Source organism: Camelus ferus, chromosome 6, assembly GCF_009834535.1.
Source record: "Camelus ferus isolate YT-003-E chromosome 6, BCGSAC_Cfer_1.0, whole genome shotgun sequence".
NCBI lineage: Eukaryota > Metazoa > Chordata > Mammalia > Artiodactyla > Camelidae > Camelus > Camelus ferus.
The window spans coordinates 20750915-20775860 of NC_045701.1; the positions used below are offsets into that span (position 1 = coordinate 20750915).

At 44.2% G+C, this 24946-nt stretch overlaps 2 protein-coding genes across 14 annotated transcripts in view; one reads left to right on the forward strand and one right to left on the reverse strand.

Annotated features, from left to right (window-relative positions):
* Positions 1-21926, forward strand: part of TP53BP1 (tumor protein p53 binding protein 1) — an 81546-nt gene extending 59620 nt beyond the window's left edge. For 7 of the 8 annotated variants that reach the window (XM_032481343.1, XM_032481345.1, XM_032481344.1 and 4 more), the window contains 12 exons: positions 1575-2058; positions 5505-5657; positions 9237-9508; positions 10176-10325; positions 10618-11048; positions 13539-13730; positions 14148-14363; positions 15973-16188; positions 19699-19793; positions 20317-20516; positions 21039-21184; positions 21573-21926. In XM_032481343.1, the coding sequence (XP_032337234.1) occupies positions 1575-2058; positions 5505-5657; positions 9237-9508; positions 10176-10325; positions 10618-11048; positions 13539-13730; positions 14148-14363; positions 15973-16188; positions 19699-19793; positions 20317-20516; positions 21039-21184; positions 21573-21760 (2743 nt within the window). In that variant the 3' untranslated portion in view covers positions 21761-21926. The remainder of the gene's footprint in view (positions 1-1574; positions 2059-5504; positions 5658-9236; positions 9509-10175; positions 10326-10617; positions 11049-13538; positions 13731-14147; positions 14364-15972; positions 16189-19698; positions 19794-20316; positions 20517-21038; positions 21185-21572) is intronic. The other variant, XM_032481347.1, reaches the window with a different exon arrangement.
* Positions 19672-24946, reverse strand: part of TUBGCP4 (tubulin gamma complex associated protein 4) — a 39284-nt gene continuing 34009 nt past the window's right edge. For 2 of the 6 annotated variants that reach the window (XM_014554351.2, XM_032481370.1), the window contains one exon: positions 19672-24457. In XM_014554351.2, the coding sequence (XP_014409837.1) occupies positions 24251-24457 (207 nt within the window). In that variant the 3' untranslated portion in view covers positions 19672-24250. The remainder of the gene's footprint in view (positions 24458-24946) is intronic. The other 4 variants (XR_004320495.1, XM_032481369.1, XM_032481371.1 and 1 more) reach the window with 4 other exon arrangements.

Consider the following 24946-nt stretch of genomic DNA (forward strand, 5'->3'; position numbering starts at 1 on the left):
CAATTTCTGGTGTACAGCACAATTCTTCAGTCATACATGAATATACATGTGTTAATTTTCGTATTAGAACTCTCTTCTAAATCCTGCTTTGCTCTCCTGTTTTGGTAAGCTGAGCTGCATAAGGTAGTAACCTCAGAAACTTCTCCTTTTCTCTTTCTTCCCCAAGATCCAGAGCAGAGCAAGCCCTAAAGAGCTCTTCATTCTTCCCTTTTTTTGTCTATCCAGATTAGTCCAACTTCTAAGGGTAAGAGCTCCTTCCAAGTTGGAGACTGTTTTCTCTGTCTAGATGACTAGCTCCGTCTTTTCTCTGGCCAGACATTTACAGACCCTTTATCAACCTGAATCTTATCTTCTGAATGTATCTCAGTTTATGCCTTGTAAGAAAATGTCAATCTGAAACATTCCAGATGTCTTCCATCGTCAGTTCAGAATGGATTCTTTTTATCTTTATTCTGGCTGTTATATGTTTAATGCAACCTAAAAATGCATTAGTTTGTTGTTTACAGTACAGTGACTCACTGAAGTTACAATTTACTAAAAAGTTAGAAGTTATGGGCATTTTCTACATGAACACAATTAAACAATTAGTTTATTTAATCTCAGAGTAGATTTTTGCAGTTAATTGATTGAGGAGTATTCTTTTGTTCAGAGTAAATTTATTAAGCACTTATTTTATATTAAGCCCTGTGTCAGGTGTTTTAAAGTATAGAGATAAATAAGACATGAATGTTAAGTTTCTGTGTAACTTGCCCACTTGGAGTTAATCTGGGCATATTTATTCTGGTGTAGTGTTAAGGACATGTCAGAAAGCTCCTAGGCACTTCAGGGCTTCATGATATCTGGTTTGTAGGAGACATTCATCAAATGCTTGTGGGATATATGAGTAACTCACTGATAACCAAAGGGAAGGCTAATAAAAAGAAATATTTTGAACTGTATTTGAGGAACCAGGTCATTCTGAAAGTTAGTTGTAGATAATGCCAGGATAGCTAGCAAAGCTAGAATCTCACCACTCTTTTCTTTATAGATCAGGTTTCTTTTCCTAAACTTACTAGTCAAGGGGTATACATGAACAGTATCTGGAATGCTGGAGTCATTTAAGGAATGTTAGAACCATTCATAAAGTCAAATGAGACATCTTGATCTAATTGATTTTGAAGTAGGTCCCTAAGTTGCCTTCATTGTCTGTGACTTCAGCAATGGTTTTATATCTTTTGTTTACTTTATTTTCCTGGGTCAAGTTTCAGAGTTCTTAGCTAATGATGAGAAAAAATTTTATGCCTGTTTATCATCATGATGGAATAGTCCTATGTAGCATTTTTTCATGGGAGTGAAATTATGATGAGAAACCTTAGAAGGTAATATGCTTGGTCACCTTATTTTCTCCCTTCCCCACGTTTCTCAACTTGTCAAATTATGGTTCCTCCTTGCCAGCACACACACACACACACACACACACACACACACACACACACTCACTCACTCACTCACTCACTCACACTCACACACACACACTCACACACTCACACACACTTGCTTACTTGATGTGGTTTCTTTATGTGGTTGATTTTCAGGGGGAACATGCTCCATTTTCCAAGTACTCAAGATGAAGAAGAGAAGGGAAAATTGGAAGATGACCAAAGGACCAGGCAAAGTCAACAGCCTATGAAGCCCAGTAGTCCTGTCAAAGTCCCTGCTTCTCCTGCCTCCCAGCAGATGGCCACACAGGAGCCAGCCAGTCCTCAAGGGGAAGCAATGGAGACAGATACGCCAGAAGGCCAGAAAGAAGGACAGAATACCAATCAGGAAAAGCCTAGAAAGGCCTTGATTGAAAGGCCCACCCAAAATAACATAGGAATCCAGACCATGGAGCATTCCCTGTGGGTTCCAGAAACCGTCTCAGCAGCAACTCAGACCGTAAAGAATGTGTGTGAACAGGGGACCAATACAGTGGACCAGAACTCTGGAAGACAAGATGCCACAGTTCAGACTGAGAGGGGCAGTGGTGAGAAACCAGGCAGTGCTCCTGGGGATGATACAGAGTCGCTCCAGAGCCAGGTGAGAGGACATATAGGGTACCTCAGGGGTCCTATTTTCAACTCTCTGGAGTCTCAGAGAATTTCAGTTGTGGTACTTCTACTTAATGATAATTCCTAACAGTTTTATACAGAGTAGTGGTTGAAAGAGAAAGACAAGTGGTCCAGGATAGAGATAGGGTAGTGAAAATTATGGGTAGCTATAGCCAATAGGTAGTCTTTGAGGGAAGTTGGAGTAGTGCCAGAATTTGTCAGGTAGGTCTTTTATGGAAGAGAAAGCCAGAAATATAGTCTGGGTCCTATAATACTTTTCTATATTTAATCTTTTCCTTCTGCCGTCATTTTTCATCCTCCTTTATAACCATCAGAGCTAACTGCTTCTCCCCCAAGTCTATTTCACCCTGGTTCTCAGGAATGAAGAGAGTAGAAAATGAAGGAGGAAGGAGTAAAGAAGCATGAAGGCTAGTGCATCACAGAACTGAAACAGGGAACAGTAACAGGGAGAGTCCCCCAGTGCCCAGGGGCTGCAGAAGGAGGCTAAGACTAGATGTTATGTGGGAGGGAAAGGAAAAAGATTGGGGCCGATGGAAGTGAGACTAGAAGAAAACAGGTTCTTGGGAATAGAGTAAGGCAGCGTAGACACTAGGAGAAATTGCTTAGGTGAGAAGTGGTGGTAGTAATGTACATGTTAATAAGAGGAAGTTCATAAAATTTTATCAGATGGCAGTGGGTTCCATGGCAGGGAAAATTTGGAAATTAGTAATTATGGTGGTAAATTGCCTTCTCAGTTGCTCTGGTGGGTCATCTTCACTTGGGATCTGCCTAGGAAAGCTTCACTAGTGATGTGCCTCTCATTTGAATGGTCTAAATTGTTTGTTTTATAAAAATAAAATAATATAGTTTCTATTTATTGACCACCTACAGTATATCAGCATTGTGCTCAAGACAACCCATGAGGTTGGTGGTGTTATTCCCATTTCACAGGTAAAGAAAACAAGCTGAAGAGAGGTTAAGTAACTTGCCCAAGATTTTGCCATCAGTAGGTGGCAGAACTGGAATTTGAACTCAGCATATCTGACTTCAGAATCGGTATTCTTTTCATTATGCTACGTTGCTTTGCTATTTTTTAAATAGCTTTTGTAGTCTTGTTCTGTTTCCATGCCTCTCTAGGAACTCCAAAAATTCTATTTATGTCAGCCCATTAGAGTTACACAGTCTCTGAGATCTTTAAAGTGTTTGCATTCAGCCACATAATAATTTGGATTTTCTGCCTTTATTAAAAGAGTTAAACTTGATCGTAAAGATAGCAGTCATATGGGTGTCACTAGATTTTATTTTCCTTTACTTTCACGTATTCCCCCTCTGTAAAATAGGGAAATGACCCCTGCTCCTGTCTCATCATGATGATAGGAGCCAGTGAGCCAAAGTGGTTAAGGCCCAGGCCTTGGAGTCAGACCTCATCTGGATATCGTGACAATTAAATGAGAGAAGGCATGCGGAGCCCTCAGCCCTGGGCCTGGCGCTGGTAAATTGCTCTGTATGCAGTGGCTGCTGCTTTCACCTATTGATTGTTATTGTTTTAAATACTGCTGTGCTGTGCTCCTGCTGGGGCAGACAGAGTGAAGCAACACATTTAAGAGCGAGGTGCTCCTGCTAAGAAATGGGAAGTGCTAGAAAAATAAAGACGGTGAATAGGTACAGAGTTTCCATTGGGAAGGATGAAAAAGTCCAGGAGGTGGATACAGTGATGTTTGTACAACAGTGTGAATGTACATAATGCCACAAACAAGATACTTAAAAATGGTTAAAATAGTAAATTTTATGTTAAGTATATTTTACCACAATAAAAAAAAATACAGACGGCAGGTACAATAACAAATTGGGATTTGTGTGCCATCTTTTGGAGGGTGGTTGGAAGATGAGGAAGGCTGTATGGGGGTTTTCCACATGTCAGTGCTCTTTTAACCCCGGCAGCCTGGGCAGGACTCAAGGCCACAACGCAGAGAACAGCTCAGGCAGCCTACCTTTTGACATTCCTTACGTTTTCATTTATGTGTCCAGTGGGCCTGGAGCCAGGTTTTCTATGAAGTGAAAGTGTGGTTTTATTTTCTTTCTATTTTCCCTTAATTATGACAAGATCCTCAAATTACTTATCTTTACAGAAATCTCTTTTCAGAAGACTGTTTGGAGAGAGTGAACGTAAACTTTCTTTGGGTTTGTCCCCTTTCCCTTCTCTCCTTTCTCGTTCTATCAGACATGTGTGTTTAAGTATTCCTCCTGAAGGGATCATTTGCCTGGCTGTTGTAATGGAAGAATGGAGGGAGGCTTTTGGCTGCATTTCAGGGATGTATAAAGCACTGAAATCTTTTTGACCCCTGTGGTCTAGGGCCTAATGCACTCTGTTAGAAGTATTTCAAGGAATTAGTTGAATAAGTTTCCATGCATTTGATTTTATTTATAGTTATGCACATAATTTACATATCTTCATTTTGGTAGATGTTTCACCCTTAACTTGAAGTGGGAATTACTCAGATAAATTATTAAAAACTTTAGGCAAATTACTACCACATTGTTAAGGAAAAAACCTGCCTCATCATTATTGCAGTGGTACATAGAACTCTTTTGAAAGACTTGGATACATTGACACTGACTTAAAGTAAAACCAGGTCTACCATAGGGGAAATAAAGTGGGAGAAAAAAATATGCATTTTCTGTCAAAATTACAGAGCCAGTGGGGTAGAAGGTGGAGGCGTGGATGTGGATAAATGTGATACAGGTGTTATGAGAAAACATGTATATAAGACTTGTCATAAAAATATTTGGGTCTTCTTTAAACTCCATGACTGATTATTCCTTATTGTACAACTAGATACAAAAATCCCAATTTGCTGATGTTTTCTCTTTCTGGACATTATCTCAACTCTTTAGTTATCATCTTTATTTGGAGTAGATTAAATACTTCATATTTAATTCTAGGAGAAATCAGTATATCTTGTTCCAGGTATAAATAAACTGTAGTTTTCACTTACTGATACAGGAGAAAACAGACTGCAGTGAGATTAACAGATGTCATTGTGGTTTATATAAAGTTCTAAAGAATGCCTTCCTTGTATGCTGATTGACAAGTCAGCAACGAATCAGAAGGATTGCAATCTAAAAATAATGTGCTTTTAAGGGGGCAAAGTTTCTCTTAAATATACTTCATACAATACATACTTGATATGATTTTGATTTAGACAGAAATAGATTGTTTTTAGGTGATGCTGATACAAACTCTTTCTAGCCTCTGGCTATACAACTGGTGCATCCCTAGTGTTACCTCTAGGTGCCTAGAAACAAAGCGGCTGGAAAATTCCATCACATTAGCTTTGTGGAACCTCTGAACAGTGCTCATCATGAAGAGGTTGATTTGTGATTCTGCCAGTTTGCAGTGAGACCCATACTTGTGTTCTGTATTTTCCATCATAGGGAGAGGAAGAATTTGATATTCCTCAGCCCCCACATGGCCACGTCTTGCATCGCCACATGAGAACAATTCGTGAGGTGCGCACACTTGTCACTCGTGTCATCACAGACGTGTATTATGTGGACGGAACAGAAGTAGAAAGAAAAGTAACTGAGGTAATACATACTTTCGGTCTCTGTGGCAGATTTCTTTGAATAGAAAAATGACCCTGGCTCTCTACTTCCACCCCCCTTCCCTATGCAACTAGCTACTAACACTTTGTTTTCCTTCATTCTTTTATTAGAAAGATATAAGAACTGTGTTAGGGCCCTGAATTCTTTGTCTCTGCCAGCCATGGCAGAGACCTTTAATTGCTGATTTAGCCAGTCCCATCATGCTTTCCGTTCCTATAAAGAACAGAGAAATCTCTCTCGTGTATAAGAGCTGCATTTTCTTACAGTTTCCCACTGTTTCCTCACATGCTACCATTTTTTACTCACTGTATTCTTTCTTGGTCTCCTCCTGTGTGTGGTTATGGACCTGTTGGTAGGAGGTGTACCTTTATTTCTTAGTAGGCTTCATTGTGAACTCATTCCCAGTGTCAGCATGTTACTGGTGCTCATTGACTGTTACAGTGGATGATGTTATATGCTGACTTTGTTTAGATCTAATACTGGCTGAAGTTAGAGAGATTTTCTAGAATTAAAGATCTGGCAATTCTTGCTCTGTACATATGTTAATATCTGGGAGCCATTTTATGGTTCACTTGATGTGCAGCAAACCCGGAACTTGTGGTTGCTATAGTGGTGTGTGGAAAGGTGTGTTAGAAAGAGGGAACAGAGCCTGCTAGCCTACTTGGAGGTGGCTAAAAGGCTTCATAGAGGATCTAGTACTCAAGGGTGTGGCAGGTAACGTTGAGGGGGTGGGGAGAAAGACACTGCAGGCCGAATGAAAAGGTATGTAAATACATAGGCAGCATGGCATGCTTACTGAATATTTAGCATATGGTGAGAACAGTGGGGTATCGAATAGTGAGAGGATGCTGTTTAGGTTAGTAAGGGCCCAGAGCATAAGGGCTTGGTATATCACAGAAGAGAGTTTAGATTTTTATCTTTTGTGTGATGGAGAAAGAGCCTTTAAAGAATTTTGGGGAAAGGGACGACACACTCAGATTTGCATGTTGGAAAGTTCCGGTTAGCAGCAGTGTAGCAACTGATTGGAGTGGGAGAGATTGAAGGCATGGCTCAGACAAGAGGTAATGAGTGTCAAGTTAGGACCATGGCAGTAAGGACTGAGAGGAGAGAAGTAGATGTAAGAAATACATAGAAGGTGAAATTGATAGGCTGTGGTCAATGCCTGAGAGTGGGGATTGTGGGAGAGGGAGGTAGCTAATGTGATGCCTGGGCTTTTTGCCTGGGCAGCTGGATAGATGGTGGCACTGGTTACTGAGATAGAGAATACAAATAGGACACTGGTTTGAGAGAGAAGATCCTTCATTCAGTAAATATTTACTGAGGGCATCTTTTGTGGCGGGTGCTGTGCTATTACGGGAATATAGCCAGGAAGGAAGATGGTTACTATCTCTGTCTTAATGTGGCCTCTTTTTGTCTAGTAGGAGGGACACACAGGGGAAAAATAAGCAAACACATTAGAAAGATTATAGCAGGCCCACTTGGAGCCTGGGTCTAGGTCATTATAAGAACAAGGCCTCTACTCCTGAACAGTGGCAAAGGCAGGTGTACGTGGGTACTGCCCTTTGGGCCTACTCTCCGACTGAGACACAGCCTGGAATCCCAGCCCTCTAGGCAGGTCTTGCCTCTGCATGTTTGCCATGTCCAGAAGGGACTGACTTAAGTTCTGGGCTCACAAAACCTGCTCTAGTCAAGTGACCTTGGCAGATTATGCTGACTCGGATCCAGCTAGCGCAGGCACGTTGGGTGATAGGAGATGGTGATTGGAGAATGGTGTGTTTGTGATCGAGATTTTTGGAGGTGGTACAGTTTCTGGTAATGACCCTGATAGTAGATGGCTGAGGTAGAGGAAAAGGTTAATGGTGGTAAAGAGGTAAAGAGGATTGCTGGATGGGTCATCTGATGGATGTTAGCCTCAGAAAATGATGATAGAAGTAGGGATCGGGGAGGGGAAGGAGGCTGTGAACCAGGAGTATAATGTGTTCATGCGTGAGCATGAGTGATTGGGAGGCTGTTGGTGAGTGACAGGGAGGGGAGGAGAGAGTTTAACAGAATGGAAGTAGTGGTTTGGTAGGAGTAAGAGGTGGGGAGATAGAAATGGTCTGTTAGTGGCTGTGGGGAGCAAGGAAGCGTCTCATCTCCAAACTCATGAATTGAGGTTTGCTTGAGAAAAACCAGACACTGCTACAGAGAGCTGCAGGGATGTGAGAAGCACTGGGGATGCCCAGGATTCATTCAGCGAAGGCAAGGAAATGGAGAGATGACAGATTGAGTTTTGGATGGGTTAAATTACAGGTGTCCCTGGTATATCCAGGGGGAAGAGTTTAGTAGGCATTTGTGTCCGGGAGTTGGGAGCTGAGTCAGCATTGTATTGTTGGTAGACTGGCAGGGATAAGTCCGGTAGGACTGGCCAGGAAAAGTATGGAAGAGAGGAAAGGAATGAGAACAGAGCCCCGGGAAATAGTAACTTAAAAGGAATAGGCAGGAACCAGAAAACAAGTGCAAATAGAAGTAGCTAAAGACGTAGAATGAAAGGAAAAGAAAGTAACTTTATAAATTCTAGAGGAGGAGAAATTTTCAAGAAGGGCGTGGTCAGAAATAATCATTTAATCATCTTACAGCATTATTTAAATGTCTGTGTGCATTGCATGCTGTCTCACAGAGAGACTGTAAACTCTCTGAAGGAAGAGTCTATTGTATGCTTCACCGTATTTTCTCTGAAAATTAGCACGATAATTGTGAACAGTCTAGGGGAGGAGGGCAGATGTGCAGCACTGTAGTTTCTCAGTCCTGTGCCCATAGAGGACACTGCTGATTGGTCCTGGAACCTTTCCTCACTAAACCTAGGAAATAGCCTCAGAGGCTGCTTAAAACTGGCTCCAGGCAACCATTACCAATCCATCAGAGTAGGCATGTGAGTGAGATAAAGGCAGTTTGACATTCCTGTCCTCTGTAGATGCAGGAAATTCGTGTATTTTGATTATTACCTTTTTGGTCTTCATTTTTCTAAACAGTAAAAGCATTATATAGCTCTTTTTGCTGATAATTTTCTATTTCCTGGAGCACATATTGAAAAGTAATATAAAGTATGTAATTTCAGAAAGCATGTAAGGCTACCCACTGCATAATCCTGTACCCAGGAGGGCTTCTAACCACTCATTTTCCTCCTCTAACCTACCTACTTCCTTACCAGTCTTCTCTTAGACAGGGAATGACCTCTGTTCTCTGGGTTGGCATCTTTGCTGGGTTTTCTGCAGCCAAAGGTTATGAACTTGTCCAGTAAAAAGATAATTTAACTCCCGGTCTAGTACTACCTTTATTTCATTTTTTGTTGAGATATGTATTCCCAGTAGAATGCACAGGTCTTAAGGGTTCAGTGGCTTTTGACAGTTACATGTAACTACTACTCAAAACAAAATATTGAACGTTTCCCTTATTCCAGAAAGTTCCCTTCTAATTCCCACCTTTTGGAAGTGAAATTTTTTGCCATCTCTAGGACTTTCCAGCCATCATATTACGTTACTGTGGCTGTTTGAAGCTCTCACATCCATTTCTTCCTTGCAGGAGACTGAAGAGCCGATTGTCGAGTGTCAGGAGTGTGAAACTGAGGTTTCCCCTTCACAGACTGGGGGCTCTTCAGGTGACCTGGGGGATATCAGCTCCTTCTCCTCCAAGGCATCCAGCTTACACCGCACGTCGAGCGGGACGAGCCTCTCAGCCATGCACAGCAGTGGCAGCTCGGGGAGAGGAGCCGGACCACTCAAAGGGAAAACCAGTGGGACAGAACCCGCAGATTTTGCCTTGCCCAGCTCCCGAGGAGGCCCAGGAAAACTGAGGTGCAGACAGGGTCTCCGGAGAGAGAGCCACAGCAGGGGCAGGGTTGCTGACATTTTAATATCACAGGAAAAGGGGAGTAATGGGAAGTTCCCTGTCCTCCATCTAGGAAATCAGCTCCTCTTCCTCCCCTTTTGTTCCTCTCCTATTCTGGGTTTTCATGGGAGGGAGGGTGGAGCCCTGTGGGAGGCAGACTTTCTGAGAAAATGTAGAAAACAGGTGAGGGGACTTTGGGAATGCTGGCACACGCTCCTGCCTCCCCTACCCACCATTTGCTGCAGCCTACGAGTGTTTTGGTTGGGAGTACAGATGGTTTGGGGTAGTGGCCCCAACTTGACACATTCCCTAGCTTTTTGTTTTCCTCTACAGGTATCCAGAGCCTGAAGTACAAGAGAAGGCAGGGCAGAAATGGATGTGCTGTTTTTGAGGGCAGCAGTAGGAAGCTTGTCAGGAGGGGATAGACTTGCATATAGGAGGATGCCCTTTACTTGTTATCCTGCACTCCCGCTCCTCAGCTAGTACTTTGGTGGTGGGTGTGTGGACCAGCTTCCTGCTGCCCTGGAGGCTCAGCACGTGTTGGCCTGGCATGTAGGCTGAGGACCAAGGGGAGACTGTGAAGAGAGGGTCCAGTAGCAGGTGCTGTCAGACTAACCTGTCTTCATTCTCTAGTCCTAGAAAAGGGGTCAGTCAGACAGGGACGCCAGTGTGTGAGGAGGATGGTGATGCAGGCCTTGGCATCAGACAGGGAGGGAAGGCTCCAGTCACACCTCGTGGGCGCGGGCGAAGGGGCCGCCCGCCTTCTCGGACCACTGGAACCAGGTACCCGGGTAGTGTGAGATACACTTAGTCTGTGACTTTTCAGAAAAAAAAGGGAGTAGAGAGAAGAGAGGGGAGTAGAGAGTGTGTGGGGTGTCAGGAGGGAGAAGAGGGGCCCTCACTGACTGGGGAGTGGGCAGGGATCAGAGTGAGGCTGCTAAGACACGAGGCTTATGCCTGTGATGGGGTTAGCGAAGAATGGGCTGGAGACCCACGGATGAGGAGTGGGGAAGCCGGTAGATCAGCCCTGTCTGCTTATTCTTGCTGCCTTCTCCTGTCTCTTCTCTCTCATTAGGGAAACAGCTGTGCCTGGCCCTTTGGGCATAGAGGACATTTCACCCAGCATGTCGCCAGACGATAAATCCTTCACCCGCATTGTGCCCCGAGTGCCAGACTCTACCAGACGAGCAGACATGGGTGCTGGTGCTTTGCGTCGAAGCGACTCTCCAGAGATTCCTTTCCAGGCTGCTACCGGCCCTTCTGATGGCTTAGATGCTTCCTCACCAGGGAACAGCTTTGTCGGGCTCCGTGTTGTAGCCAAGTGGTCATCCAACGGCTATTTTTACTCTGGAAAAATCACACGAGATGTCGGAGCTGGGAAATATAAATTGCTCTTTGATGATGGGTATGAGTGTGATGTGCTGGGCAAAGACATTCTGCTGTGTGACCCCATCCCGCTGGATACGGAAGTGACCGCCCTCTCGGAGGATGAGTATTTCAGTGCAGGTAATAAAAGAAGCACGTCTGTTTTGTTACTCTGTATGGACTCTGTAAAAATACCGAATCACTGTGTTGTACACCTGAGACTTGCTGTGCCCTGGGGCAGCCATCTTAAACACTCGCCAGTCAAAAATACCAGCAGCCTTCACTCCAGCCTGGTTACCTTCCTGGGGTCTCTAAAGTCTGAAATTTCATCCCTAAACACTGGTTCCCCTCACCCCTAGCTTTTTTTGTTGTTGTTCTTTGTTGCTGATTTATTTTTGGATAAAATTCTTATTTTGGAATAATTGTATACATACAGAAAATTTGCAAAGTACTAATAGCACAGAGAGTTCCTTTATGCCCATCACCCAGCTTTCCAGCTTTCCCTGTTGTTAACATTTTAGCATGGTACACTTGTCAAAACTAAAAAAACTGCCTTGGCTCATTACTGTTAACTAAATTCCTGACTTTTTTGGATTTCACCAGCTTTTCCCATTTCCTTTTTCTGTCCTAGGGTCCAAGCCAGGATTACAGTATTGCATTTAATCCTCATTTGTCCCTTGATCTCTGATCTGTGACAGTTTCTGAATCTTTTCTTCCTTTTCACGATCTTGACAGTTTTGAGGAGTACTGGTCAGGTGTTTCGTAGAATGCTCCTCAGTTTGGGTTTGTCTCATGTTTTCTCCTGATCAGGTTGGCATTAGGGGTTTTTGAAAAGAATGCTGCAGAAGTGACGTGCCCTTCTCATCGTGTTATATGGGGGAGGGGAATGTGCGACACCTGGAAGGCGTCACTGATATTAACCTTTATCACTTGGTGAAGGTGGTGGTTGCCAAGTCTCTCCATTTTGAAGTTAGTGTTTTTCCCTTTTCTAGTCTCTGTTCTCTCACCACTAACTTGTAAACTACCTCCCTCTCTTGATGGGAACCTTAACTAGATGAGTATGGCAGATATACTGAGATATTTTTGCTTAGAAAGAAATTGTTAGTGCTGTGTTTGTATGTCTGCATACCCAGCATTTACTCTGGTTTGGAAAATGGTGCCTTTTTTTTTTTAATTAGCCAGCTCCCTGCATTGGTGACGGTGAGGGATTTGTGTTTGTTATGACGGTTTCATGTGCCAGTTCTTTGAATATATTGCCTCTTCTCTGTGAATTAATTTGGAGATACATGTCTGCATTGAGTTTGTCATTTAAAAACATCCTTTATCTGTGGGATTTTTTGGAACAACACGTAGCCTGTGCGGCACCAGTCTCCATGTGGATTGAGATCTTTTATGACCTGTGACTTACATGGTTAGTATCAAATGTATTCTTCCTTTCCCAGTGTGAAGCCTCTCTTGGAGGTCCATTATTAGGCTCTCTTAAGACAGAGAGACAGTGCTCTCTGCGGAGGGAAGTACAGCGTAAGGGAAGGGGATTCTGCGTCCCAGGTAGCGAGGCTTCTGCTAATGTCAGCCCCAGAATGCTGCTGTTCTGGTATTTCCTCACTGGTGTGGAGTGTGCTGTTGGCTCTGGGCTTCTTTGTGCTCTTGAGGGGGTCTTTTTGCTTTAGTGTGGTGATGGAGGTTTAAGCCAGGAGATGAATAAGCAAGGGCAAAGAGAGTGATTCTGTGGCATAGATAAGGAGAGAACCAAGGCCTGCTTTCTCCTCTCTTTTTATTTCCTTGGTGTGTGCTCTGGGTCCCTTCACTCAAGCACAGGCCAATGGGAGAGAACAAAAGGACCCTTCTGTTCATAGGAATGAAAAAGTATTCATATTGATGCCGTTTTTGTATTATATATGTGTTGTATTTATATATATAAATATAAATATATATACATACATACATACATATCTGCTTTTCACAGGATTGGAAATGGGTTTTGCCCAAAATCAGCTTGGTGGTAGCAGAATTAGGCTGAGGCTCAGGTCTCCTCAGTTCTAGCCCAGTTTCCTTTTATGCCCCACATTGTGTTCCTTCTAACCTAAAGGCCTTATCTCTGGTTCTGAATCAGGACAAGAGCAGGAAAGTAGGTAATAGGGAGGGAAGATTAGGCAGGAGAGGCAGGATTTATTTTTTTCCTTTCTTTGTTTTGTATCTATTTTGGTTTTGCTAAACAGACAAATGCTGTCTCTCTTAGAATGATGTCATCTTTCATCCACAGCTTAACTCAAGAATTACCTCCCAGCCTCCAACAAAACCAAGAAGCAAAGGTGTAGTTAAGTTATAACAGGACCATTAAGAAACCACGTGTCACTTCACTTCGAAAACAATTTGAACTGCTAACAACCCGTAAAGGCTGCTTTAGGAAGCTTTTATTTTATGACTAAAGGTTCCTTCTGCCGAGAAACCGCATGTTGCAGTCCCTGAGTAGTACCGGCATACACCCTGAGTGCCGGCGGAGTCTGGGATTGAGGCTAGGATTCCGGACCTCCTCGGGTGCCCTGACTTGGCCTTGCTCTGCAGAGCCTTTGTGAGTGGGTGCTGAGCAGCCAGACAGCAGCAAGCTGCTTTTCTGTTTTTTTCCACCAGGAGTGGTGAAAGGGCATCGGAAGGAGTCTGGAGAGCTGTACTACAGCATTGAAAAAGAAGGCCAAAGGAAGTGGTATAAACGAATGGCTGTCATCTTGTCCTTGGAGCAAGGAAACAGACTGAGAGAGCAGTATGGCCTTGGCCCGTATGAGGCAGTGACGCCCCTCACCAAGGCAGCGGATATCAGCTTAGGTAAGACCGTGGCCTCCTGACCAATTGCCTCGGGGGCCCTGGCCTGCTTGTTTGGGGAGGAGTGGTTTATAGAGCAATCAGTGATGCTTCCTTAAATCTTATCGTTCCTGTGTGGTTTATGAGATGGTAATGAGCTGTCATTTTTTGGAGCCACTGAGTATCTCTGTTTTCTTCCCAGGAACAAATAGTATAAGTCCTCAGATTTTTCTGGCTCCCCCAGTTCTATAAGGGACCAAACACATTTTAGTCATGGCAGAGACTGAGACAGAAAATATGGTGGCCTTAAAAGAGGCTTCCTTCCCCCATGGGAGGTGGAGGAAAGGGTGTGGTGGATTCTGACATGGCTGTGCCCAGCATTTTGGAGTTCAGGGCCTCAGAACCTAGGATTTGACCTGACTTTGGCTTACCCTATTGTAGACAATTTGGTGGAAGGGAAACGGAAACGGCGAAGTAACATCAATTCCCCAGCCACCCCAACTGCCTCCAGCAGCAGCAGTACAACCCCCACCCGAAAGGTCACAGAAAGCCCTCGTGCCTCCATGGGAGTGCCTTCAGGCAAAAGAAAACTTATCACTTCTGAGGAGGAACGGTCCCCCGCCAAGCGAGGCCGGAAATCTGCCACTGTGAAACCTGGTGAGTGCTCCCTTTGGCCTTGTTCTCCCTCATACCACGGCAGAATGCAGGCCAGCTGCTGGAGAGATGGCCCTTCTGTCCAGGCTACAAAGCTGGGGTCCCGCACAAGCCCACAGGGTACGCAGACAGCTTAGGGATGCCCTTTCTTCCGTGCCAGCAGAGGCCAGTGGGGTAGGTAGGAAGCCAGGTCCTGATTGGAAATACTCATTGACTCCTGTGTAGCTTCTAGGAGGGAGAAGAAAAGGAATGAATTTTAGGCACATTCAAAATAGGTAAAAATTTTCTTAGACTTCTTCCTTTGCCTGACACCGCCACCTTCCTCTGAAGCTCTTTTCCCCTCTCCCTTGTGCTCAGGGCCCTCTGGCTTTCTTAAAAGTCCCACTGAAAGCTGGTGCCTCAGCCTGCATGTCCCCTCTTCCTGCTAACCGCCAGACAACCCTGTTCCAGTCCCTCAAGCTTCTTATAAACTGTCCATCTGTTGTTCACTGAGTCTGTACCGTGACCCAGTCCCAGCCACTGTGAATTCTGGAGACACAGAGGTAGTCTGCAGTGTCTGCCCGAGGGCACGTTCTTTCTCTGGCAGACTGAGGAGGTCATTGGTTGTTAGGTCGCCCTGGCTCCAGAGCTCCTTTTGTTCCCTGTGTGAGTTGTGCCATCTCCACGTCTGTCTAACGCCTCTGCTGTGTTTCCGCGTAAGTGACGCGTGAAACTAAGTGCTGCGTACGTGCTGCCTTGTGCCGTCCCTAGGAGCTGTAGGTCTAGAATTCATCTTCTAGTTGAAGAATCTGAGCCATAGAAAAGTTGGCTCACTTTCCCAAGGTGACACTGGAGTCCAGAATTCAGACTCAGGCAGTCTGACTTTGAAGTCCAGGCTTATATGTGCTACATCAGACTGTTCTCTTGCTGCTGGTTTTATTTTAGGGAGGCATGACCTGTCTGTCATCTTAGCCTCCTAATGAGCCTACGATTCAGCTTCTCCAAGTCAGGTATTTGTTTTCTTCTCGAGGATTTATTGGGGCACGCCTAGCATGGTGTTCTGGGGATCCTGGACTGGCTGGTTCGCTTACCTACCCCCAGGTGTTAGAAACCGGGACAGTTGATACGGCTCCATCAACATGTAAAAACACTCTCTTACTAAGTTTTCTATGCACCGTTCTGGTGAGAGTCAGGGATAGGGTGGGAGTATCTGCTGGGGACATTTCTTGATAATAAAAATTGAACTTACTGCTTTAAAGGCTGCTTCAAAATATCATATATCCCTGGGAAATCAGAGCACTGGGCAGAGAAAGTGGGCTGAAGATTTCTAGACATTTTCCACTCTGTCTTTCTTTGTATTAAAATCGCCTTTTCTTCAGATGACCTAAGAAGTATTTGGTTTGGCTGTATAAAAACAATACTAGTTGATTTTCACTTATGAAAATAGTGCATACACTGTCATGACTATAAAATTTAAATACACTGAGTTTTTCTGCACTGTAAGTTTCATCCTAGGTGGTTGGCCATAGGGGTGGCCTTTGGTTCATATCTCAAAAACGGTCGTCAGGATATCGCCTGGCCATCCCATTGGGTCCAGGCAATGGTCTGTACCCTGTGCCTCTGTCCTTCCCAGGTGCCATGGGGGCAGGAGAGTTCGTGAGTCCCTGTGAGAGTGGAGACAACATGGGTGAACCCTCTGTCCTGGAAGAGCAGAGAGGGCCTCTGCCTCTCAACAAGACCTTGTTTCTGGGCTATGCCTTTCTCCTCACCATGGCCACCACAAGTGACAAGTTGGCCAGCCGCTCCAAACTGCCAGACGGTCCTACAGGAAGCAGCGAGGAAGAGGAGGGTAAGAAGCCCTGGGGCTCTGGTACATGTGTACTTCCTTTCCATTCGCCTTATGAACCATCTGTAGAGGAGGCAGGGCAAGTGGCAACTGGAATCGGCCTGAAAAATTTATTTAACCCTGCTTTGTGGTTTATAGACTATTGTCACAAAATTGCTCTTAAGTGAGTAGTTCTGCAAAACAATCCTGTGAGACAGATGGGAGAAAGGTCTTATCATCCATTTTACAGACAAGGACCCAGGCTTGGAGAGGTTAAATAATTGCTTTTAATCCATGATAATGGTAGGCTTGGAATTAGTGTTCATTTCACTTGCCACAATTAATCACCCACATCAGTCAGGTTTCTGAATGCTCTGCCATCCTTCCCACTGTGTTCTGGGGGCAACTGCTAGAGAAAACACACATCAGTGGTAAAGTCCACTCTGTTGAGGTCTGTGTATAAGACTGGGAATGTGGCGTGCCCAAGGTCCCCAGGGTGATTTCGGAGAAACAGCCTCTAGGCCTTTCCAGCTCTTGTACTTTCTTCAACCTTAAACTAAATCTACACATTGCATTTCTGTGTTGTCTGTTACTTAGGGTTTGAGTGAAGGCTGTAGTGGGGAGAGTTAAAAATTATTTCAAGTGTTTAAAGAGTCTGTGATCTAGGAGAGAAAACTGGCAGATACAGATACACACTGTAAAGTAAGGGCCTCACCCAGCACTGCAGTATCCAGATGTGTCTGCGAAGGCTAACATTCAGGTGGATTGATGTTCTACAAGTTACAGTTCTGACTGTTCAGGCTTGCAAGAGGGAATCAAATTAGGTAGGGAACATGGTTATCAGAAAATAGCACAACTGCAGATCTGTGATGGTTGGCATTTCAGGTGTGGATGATTTTCCTAATTTATCTCTCACCAAATCCAGCCACATGGTGATCTGTAAGGGGACGTGGGAAGGGTAGTCAGGGACTTGGAGGTAAGGTGGATGCTATCTGGAAGGTGCATAAACAGTCATCATTAGAGGGGCTCTGGTGTGGGAGCAGGTGTAGCACATAGGGGTTCAATGTTAAGTGTGGGCCAGGCCCAGGCTGTCAGTGTTCAGATAGGTGCAGTGGGAGATAAGATGTGTGAGGAGTTTCCCAATCAGGAATGTGGTTTTACTCTGATCACAAGTGGTTGGGAGTCCTTTGAGGATTCTGCCAAGATGTGTGTCATGGTATCAAAAGGTTTGTGGTCTTGTTTTCTTTTGCTTTCACAGTATTGCTGGACTTGTCTTTACTCTCCAGCCCACTCCTAGCCCTTTCCTAGACCAGGACGTCCCACAGCAGCTCTGTAGCTGTTTTAGTTGTTGACTGGTGCAGCATGGCTAAGAAAGTTGACTTTGGTATGAGATGCAGACTGTTGAAGTCCTTAAAAATCTGTGAGCCTGTGAGAGAGCTAATAAACCTGAAAGTTCCCTCCATTCCCTGTATCCCCCCTTGCGGACATATCAAATGTTTTTAATCCCATTCTTGTACCATGAGTGAGGGGAGGCAGGCTTTGTCTAAATGAGGAGGAGTTTGGACAGGTATTTAGCAGGATCTCCAGGTTTCTTATGGAAAGTGTGGTTATGGTGAACATGTCTGCTTTATGTTGCTCCTTCATCCTTGAACATTGCCCCAACAGTACCAAGATCCTTGATACTTTTGGTATATGAGGATGTTGAGAGTTTCCTCAATCTCAAGAAGCCTGAGACATTTGTATTGAAACAATCCTCTATAGAATTAGTTTTCAAGAATCTGTGATATGTCTTGTAGATAAATGGGGATCTCTTTTATTTATACCAGGAGCTCAGTAAAATATTTGAGTCCATCTTGTGAGACTCAAATTTAGTAATGAGTTGAGAATGTGGCACCCGGTCTTGGTAGGCGGTGGCACATCATCAGGGACCCATCAGCCACAGGGACTGACTCCAGAGTAGGGTGTAGTACCTTCATCCTTGATTTAGATGATGGAATTAAAAACCTGTTCATTTTAGCCTCTGGTTGGGCAGGGCCACTTATGAAGTCAAAAGTGAACAAAATTAAATGCAAAGTAACTTAGAAAAATTAGAGAAATGGACTGCCCAGACAGAGGAACATTTGATGACACAAATGCGAGGTAATGTAGACGAGAATTAAAATCTAGATAGGTTGAGGCTAGAAATGGTCCTCGACGAAGTAGACATAAAACAGAAGTCTTGAGAAAAATAAAGGACCATGAGGGGACTTGGCAGTGACTAAGCTGTAGTGTTGGTACTGAAAACTGACGCGTTGTATTGAGGTGGGTCAAAAGGATGGCACAACAACTGGGGATCAGTCCTGCTGTATTCTGAGTTTCTTACAACCATTTAGAGTTTCCAGTTTGAGCTTTCGTTTTGAGAAGAATGTGAATGCTGAATCAAGAAAAGAGCAGTGAAAGTGAATAGGCTAGCCAGTCAGACCTAAACAGAGCCTGAGTTTGGGGTATCAACACTGCCCGAGCAGCCCCAGCAGCAGGGGGGGCACCGAAGGGCTGAGGGGAAGGAGGGCTCATGGTGGGGGCCTGCTCTGCCAGGTTTTACCACTGGGTATGAGGGGCAAAGGGAGTGTTCCTGGCACTAAACTTCTATGCGTTTGGTTGGGTTTTTTATTTGTGATAAGTTCATTAGAACTTCTCAGAACTCCTAATTAACTAAAATCTCTAATGTCTTTTTTTCTTTTTTTTTTAATGTGTTATTTATAAATGAGAGGAGCAGATGACGAGAAAACAAGCTCAAATTAGATATTGGTCAAAAGAAGCAGTTTCTAATTGCCTAGGGTCATTACAGCTTCAGCCTCATCTCATAACTTCTGCTTCACCCTCAAGACTAGAGCAGTCATTGATGTTCAGTGTCCTGAGGTACTTCAAGATCATCAAAGGTAGATAGTTTTCAATAAAAAGGTTGAGTCAGGATTTTCTGGCTAACCTTCATTTAATCAGTTAAATGTTAGAAATCTCATTTTCTTTAAGCATTTTGGTTTATCAGGGTTTTAGTGTATAGGGGATAAAAATGCTGATAAAAGGTGAATTTGAAACTTTATTATAAAAAGTGCTAATCAGCCGTTCTTCATCTCCACAGAAGGCAGAATTAGAGAAAATAGGCTTAGATTGCAGGACAGATTTAGGGTAGACATAAGGAAGAACTTCCTGATGGTAAGGGTTACTCAAATCAGAGTACATTATTGTGGGAAGAGGGTGCGTGTCCATCCCTATGCACAGTCCCATGACTCATTCTTAGTGCAGAAAGCTCTGATGTTTTCAGAACTAGGACCTGTCTCCATTTCTCATTTTCCCCACTCCTCCTGCTCTTGTCCCTTCTTTTGGCAGCATTTTATAGGCCTCAAAACAGCTCTCTGACCCATGGGGAAGGCCTTAACCTGTCTTTGGAATACAGTACTGTAGAGATAGCTGGGGGGTAGGAAAGGGGGCAGTAAGAAGCAGGCTTAAAGTAGCAAATAGGAAACCAACTAATGGTAATCATCTTTTTTTTAATAGAATTTTTAGAAATTCCTCCTTTCAACAAGCAGTACACAGAATCCCAGCTTCGCGCAGGAGCTGGCTATATTCTTGAAGACTTCAATGAAGCCCAGGTGAGGAGTTCCTTTGGGTAGCTTCCCAGAGGGCTAGTGAAGAGAAGAGCCCACTTGCTATACTGAGAGGTGTTGGATACAATCACCAGAGACTTCAGGAACTGGGAAGCTGCCAAAATGCATGAAACAGAATTTTCACTGTGTAAGAGGAAGAGAAGTTAGAACCTTGGCTTACTTAATAGCTGTGGTTCTGTTGCTGGGACAAAAGCAGGTTAAAACTTGTGTTTAATAGAAAGCCTTATTATAGTGTGCTGATCCTTAGCCTGAAAGGCTGATAAATAACATGGGGCTTGGTTGTACCTTGAGGGTTTGGGCCCCTAGAAAGCTGCAGGTGAAGCAGGGTGGTTACCTAGGGAAGCTGCTTGGGCCTTTCAGTGAGGGAAGAGGCGTGGGGCAGGACAGGCTCAGTCACATTTTGGATAGTATTCGGAAGTGTTCAGATTTGTTCTCTGTGACTCATTCAGGCTGCCGTTTAGGAGCTTAGAAGTCACCAGACCCACTGGTTCTGTTCCTTTTCTTCCAGTGTAACACAGCCTACCAGTGTCTCCTCATTGCGGATCAGCATTGTCGAACCCGGAAGTACTTCCTGTGCCTTGCCAGTGGGATTCCTTGTGTGTCTCATGTCTGGGTCCATGACAGTTGCCATGCCAACCAGCTCCAGAATTACCGCAATTATCTGCTGCCAGCTGGGTACAGCCTTGAGGAGCAAAGAATTCTGGATTGGTGAGTATTTGAGAGCCCATCTAGGAGGGAAGAGCGGAAGACAGCAAGCTTCCCGAGGGGGAGGATCTAGGTGAGAAAGTAAATATTCCTAGAAACTGCAATGATCGGAGGATAAATTACACAATTTGAGTGGGTTTGAGATTATGTTAGGAGTTCATCTGGTTTCTTTTCTTTTCCTAGAGTATATTGCTTAGGGACCTTTTGAAAATGTGTGAGATTTTTCACGTGGGTTCAGTATTCTCAACCTGTCAGGTTAGGAGACTAAGTTTTAACCAAGACATTTAAAAATGCAGGCTCAGGAGCATGATTTGGCTTCTTCTTGTCCTTAGGCCAAACCTGGAAATCAGAAGGGGTGGATTAGAGGGTCAGGATCCCAGAGAGCACACATCAGAGAGGGAGGGAAGAGGGGGTGATGCCCCCCAGTGCAGAGCCTTTGAAAGCATTCACATGTACCTGAGTCCCTTTGCAGAAAGGCTGTGGTTGGATAGTATCTGTCATGCAGTGTCTCTGACTCCTTCATAGGCAACCTCGTGAAAACCCTTTCCAGAACCTGAAGGTACTCTTGGTATCAGACCAACAGCAGAACTTCCTGGAGCTCTGGTCTGAGATCCTCATGACAGGAGGGGCAGCCTCTGTGAAGCAGCACCATTCAAGTGCCCATAACAAAGGTACCAGGAAAGTGTGTTTGTTGTTGCTCCAAGGATGTCTGTAACCCTTAGGTGTTAGGCCTTGTGGTCCAAGTCTCAGTCCTGACAGAAACCTGGATATGGTTAGCCTAAGAGAAGAAAAGTACCACCTTCGAAAGGTGCGCCAACATGAGTGAAGCACTGGGCTGTTTATGCTTCTCCTGGTGTCCAGTGGTCTGTCTGCTAAACGCAGGGTCAGCACATAGTGATTCTAATTTCTCGCTCCTGGTTGTGATCAGAGGCACTGTGTATGACAGGAAGGGCTTCGATTTGGGCAGAGTGGGGTATACTGGTTAGAAGGCTCATCTGTCTTTCATGGAGGGCTAAATTGAGTCTCCTTTCCTCGTTCGCCTTCCTCTGCTTCCTGCAGATATTGCTTTAGGGGTGTTTGACGTGGTGGTGACGGACCCCTCGTGCCCAGCCTCGGTGCTGAAGTGTGCTGAAGCATTGCAGCTGCCTGTGGTGTCGCAAGAGTGGGTGATCCAGTGCCTCATTGTTGGGGAGAGAATTGGATTCAAGCAGCATCCAAAATATAAACATGATTACGTTTCTCACTGAGGATACTCGGTCTTCCCGGTTTTATCCCCTGCTGTTGTGAAGATTGTGTTTTAACCAGGTTTTAATATGTCGTGTGTAACTGGATTCCTTGCATGGATCTTGTATATAGTTTTATTTGCTGGACTTTTATGATAAAATAAATGTTGAATCTCTTTGGTTGTAGTAACTGGGATTTCTTCATCCATTTCTTTAAGCTTAATCTCAGAACAAATAGCAAGATAAACATAATACCGTCTCTGTAGGTTCAGTGGGCTTGTTCTCTGGAAGGACAGCTAGTGAAGGAAAATAACGGAGTTGAATTTTAAAGTTTTTGTTAGCAGATTAACCTGGGCTGTCAAATTCAGTGCTGCTTCCAGATTTTAAAACAGGTTCAGATAAATAGGTGTGACAAAAGTTGAATGGAATTGGGCACAGCTATTAGTTTCCTGGAAATTTTTAAAAAATCAATTTTTAGAGTTGAGCTCACCAACAGCTGACCTGTGGGTACTGTACGCTCAGAGCTGAAAGGGAAACGGACCAGTTGCTGTGTGCGGGTGGTGCCTGTAGACTTGATGGGATGACTTTCTGCAAGGATAAACACGAGAAACAGTGAAAACACTTGGAAATGTCAGAAGCTCTAGTCAGAGGTCCAAATTTTTATTCCTATGATTGTAACAGCTGCTGGAAGCCATTCCTTTTGTGCCCCAGCCTCATCCTGTTGATGTCCTCTCACTCTCTAAAGCAAGGTTTACAAATCTTTTTTTCTGCCAAATAGTATCTTAGGCTTTGTGAGCCATTTGGTGTGCGACAACGCCTCACCTTTGCCATGACAGCATGAAAGCAGCCACAGACAATAGGTCAGCAAATGAGTGTAGCTGGGTCCCAATAAAACTCTACTTACAAAACAGGCGGCTGGCCATAGTGTGCCATCCTCTGCTCCAGACAGCAGTGGAAGGGGTCATCTTCCGCTGACAGTTACAGGAATAAGGGTGACAGTATGTGGCAGATGTAGGGATGACCACCAGATACATGGGCTACAACTGAGGCCAGAATATGCTGCATTTTGCTTCAGTTTGGAGAGAGGTGTTCAGTGAGTAGTTATTTTGGTTCACATTGATATGAAGATTGTTAATTTTCAGTGATGGTTGGGCCAGATTAGGAGACCCTCAACTCCTTTGGTTCTTCTGAGGTGGGATAGTTAGACCTGAATCTTTCAGTATTCAAAATCTAACAATTTGACTTAATTTTTTTTCTTAAGGACCTTTTTTCTTTGTTAAAAAAACAAAAAACTTTAAACACATTGTCAGTAGTTAGAATTAACCCTCTTACCAGTCTGAAATAATTGGAAGTTACTGGTAAAATCCTTCAGATGCACATTTTTGAAGATCCTTAAGGATGGACTGTCAATTTCAACTTCTGAAGGAGGAGAGAAGGCCTGTGGAGTAAAGGGAAGCCTATCCGACCTGGTGCTGTTCCGCCCAGTGGTAACATCCAGCAGTTGACCTATTTATAAATATTAATTCCTTTTGCACATTACTGTTTAACTTTCTGAGCGGTATAACTTAACTGCTTTGTCTCTTGCAGCTTGGACAGTACCTGGGCACACAGTAGGTGCTCAGTAAATGAGTATATCCCACAACTGTTCTCAGTGTAGCAGCTCCTGTGTGGTCAGCAGAGGGAGAGCCAATGCCACAAGTCCTCCTTGGTGGATGAGTTAAGAATTCCCCTAAGGTGGGACGGGTGTCCTTTTCACAGGGGAAGGAGGGGCAGGATTTATACTCATTCATGTTCAAAAACTGCTTCTAGGAGAAAAAGTAGAGCTTTTCCGGTAGGCTGCAGACATCTGGTGGCTGGCTAGAGAATGGGGTGTTTGTTTTCTATCTTCTGTTAGAACGCAGTGGGACTGACTTATTTAAGTCTGTGGACCAGAAATTCTCACATCCCAAAACTGCAAAAGAAAAAGAGCTGCATCAAAATACCATGCTTTTCCAAGATTTTCTTCAAAGAAATATGTATCAGGGCAACCTGTGGTCTAGATAATGTCATCTTAAAACTCTTTTTAGCTAAAATTACTTAGGAGGAATCTGACATTTCAGAGAAAGGAGAATAAAGTGCTTTTTTGAATGAGGCAGACCTCTGAGCGAGGCCACCTTCCACTGAATCTCACTGTTAGATTAAAAAAACTTCAGAGTTAGAAGGGGCAGTCCCCTCCTTTCAGACGCAAAAGCTGGGGGTGGGCGGGGATGGGAGTGGGGCTGAGGCTGCGCAGCTGCTCGTGTCAGAACCGGGACCCCCGCACAGCAAGACACACACTGACTGAGGACTGGAAACCCATCTCAGTGTCAGGAGTCTTAGTATTTTACTGTGGTGATGACTTTTAATGGAAAATAATCTTCGTTGATGATCAGTCTTTTCTCTCTCTCAGCCTTACTTTCTATGTTTATAAAAGGAGGGAATTTGGACTAGATAAATGGCTAAAGTCTCCTTCCAGCTCTGGAATTATACAACTTACTAAAAAGCACCCCCCCCACACACACCCCTAGTGTCCACTGAATGCCCCAATGGTGCTTGCTCCCACCTGCCCAGAGTGCCGCCAGCCTGCGTGTAATATTTGTTATAATCTAGTCGTAATAGTAGTTGAGCCAAATCAGAGTTGATCTGATGATTCCGAACACTGGAGAGAATCTTGAATAGGAGTGAAGACTGGCGGCTAAAACCCTGCAGAGAGAAGGCCTCAAGCTGTCATTCCTGTTAGACTCACCAGCTATCCATGTGGAGTGCAGGGGCAGGGGGGTACTGCTTGGAAAAGTCTTGCTGAAAATTCTGTAGCATTAACTGGCCTTCCCACAGTCTCACTTCTACTAGCTCCAAAAATGACTTCTTTGTACTGAGTCCGTAGAATGCATGACTTCCTATGAAAGTACTCTGATTGTCAGTAGGAATTTAGCATCCAGTTTCAAGTTAATATATTCTGCTGTGTTCTGGGGTTGGAGAGGGCCTGTGTTTTTGGTACAGACAGGTAATTGTATCTCAGCAAAACAGGGGGTTAGTTCAAGGGAGTAAGGAGGCTGGATGTTGGAAAGTAAGAACAAAGTCAGTGCATTATTTGGTGGGTTGAATAAACTATTCAGGTCTGAACTATTTTTCAGTGTTGAGGCAGCACATAATTACGGCTTCAAAGTCAGTCTGCTACAACATTTTTTATCT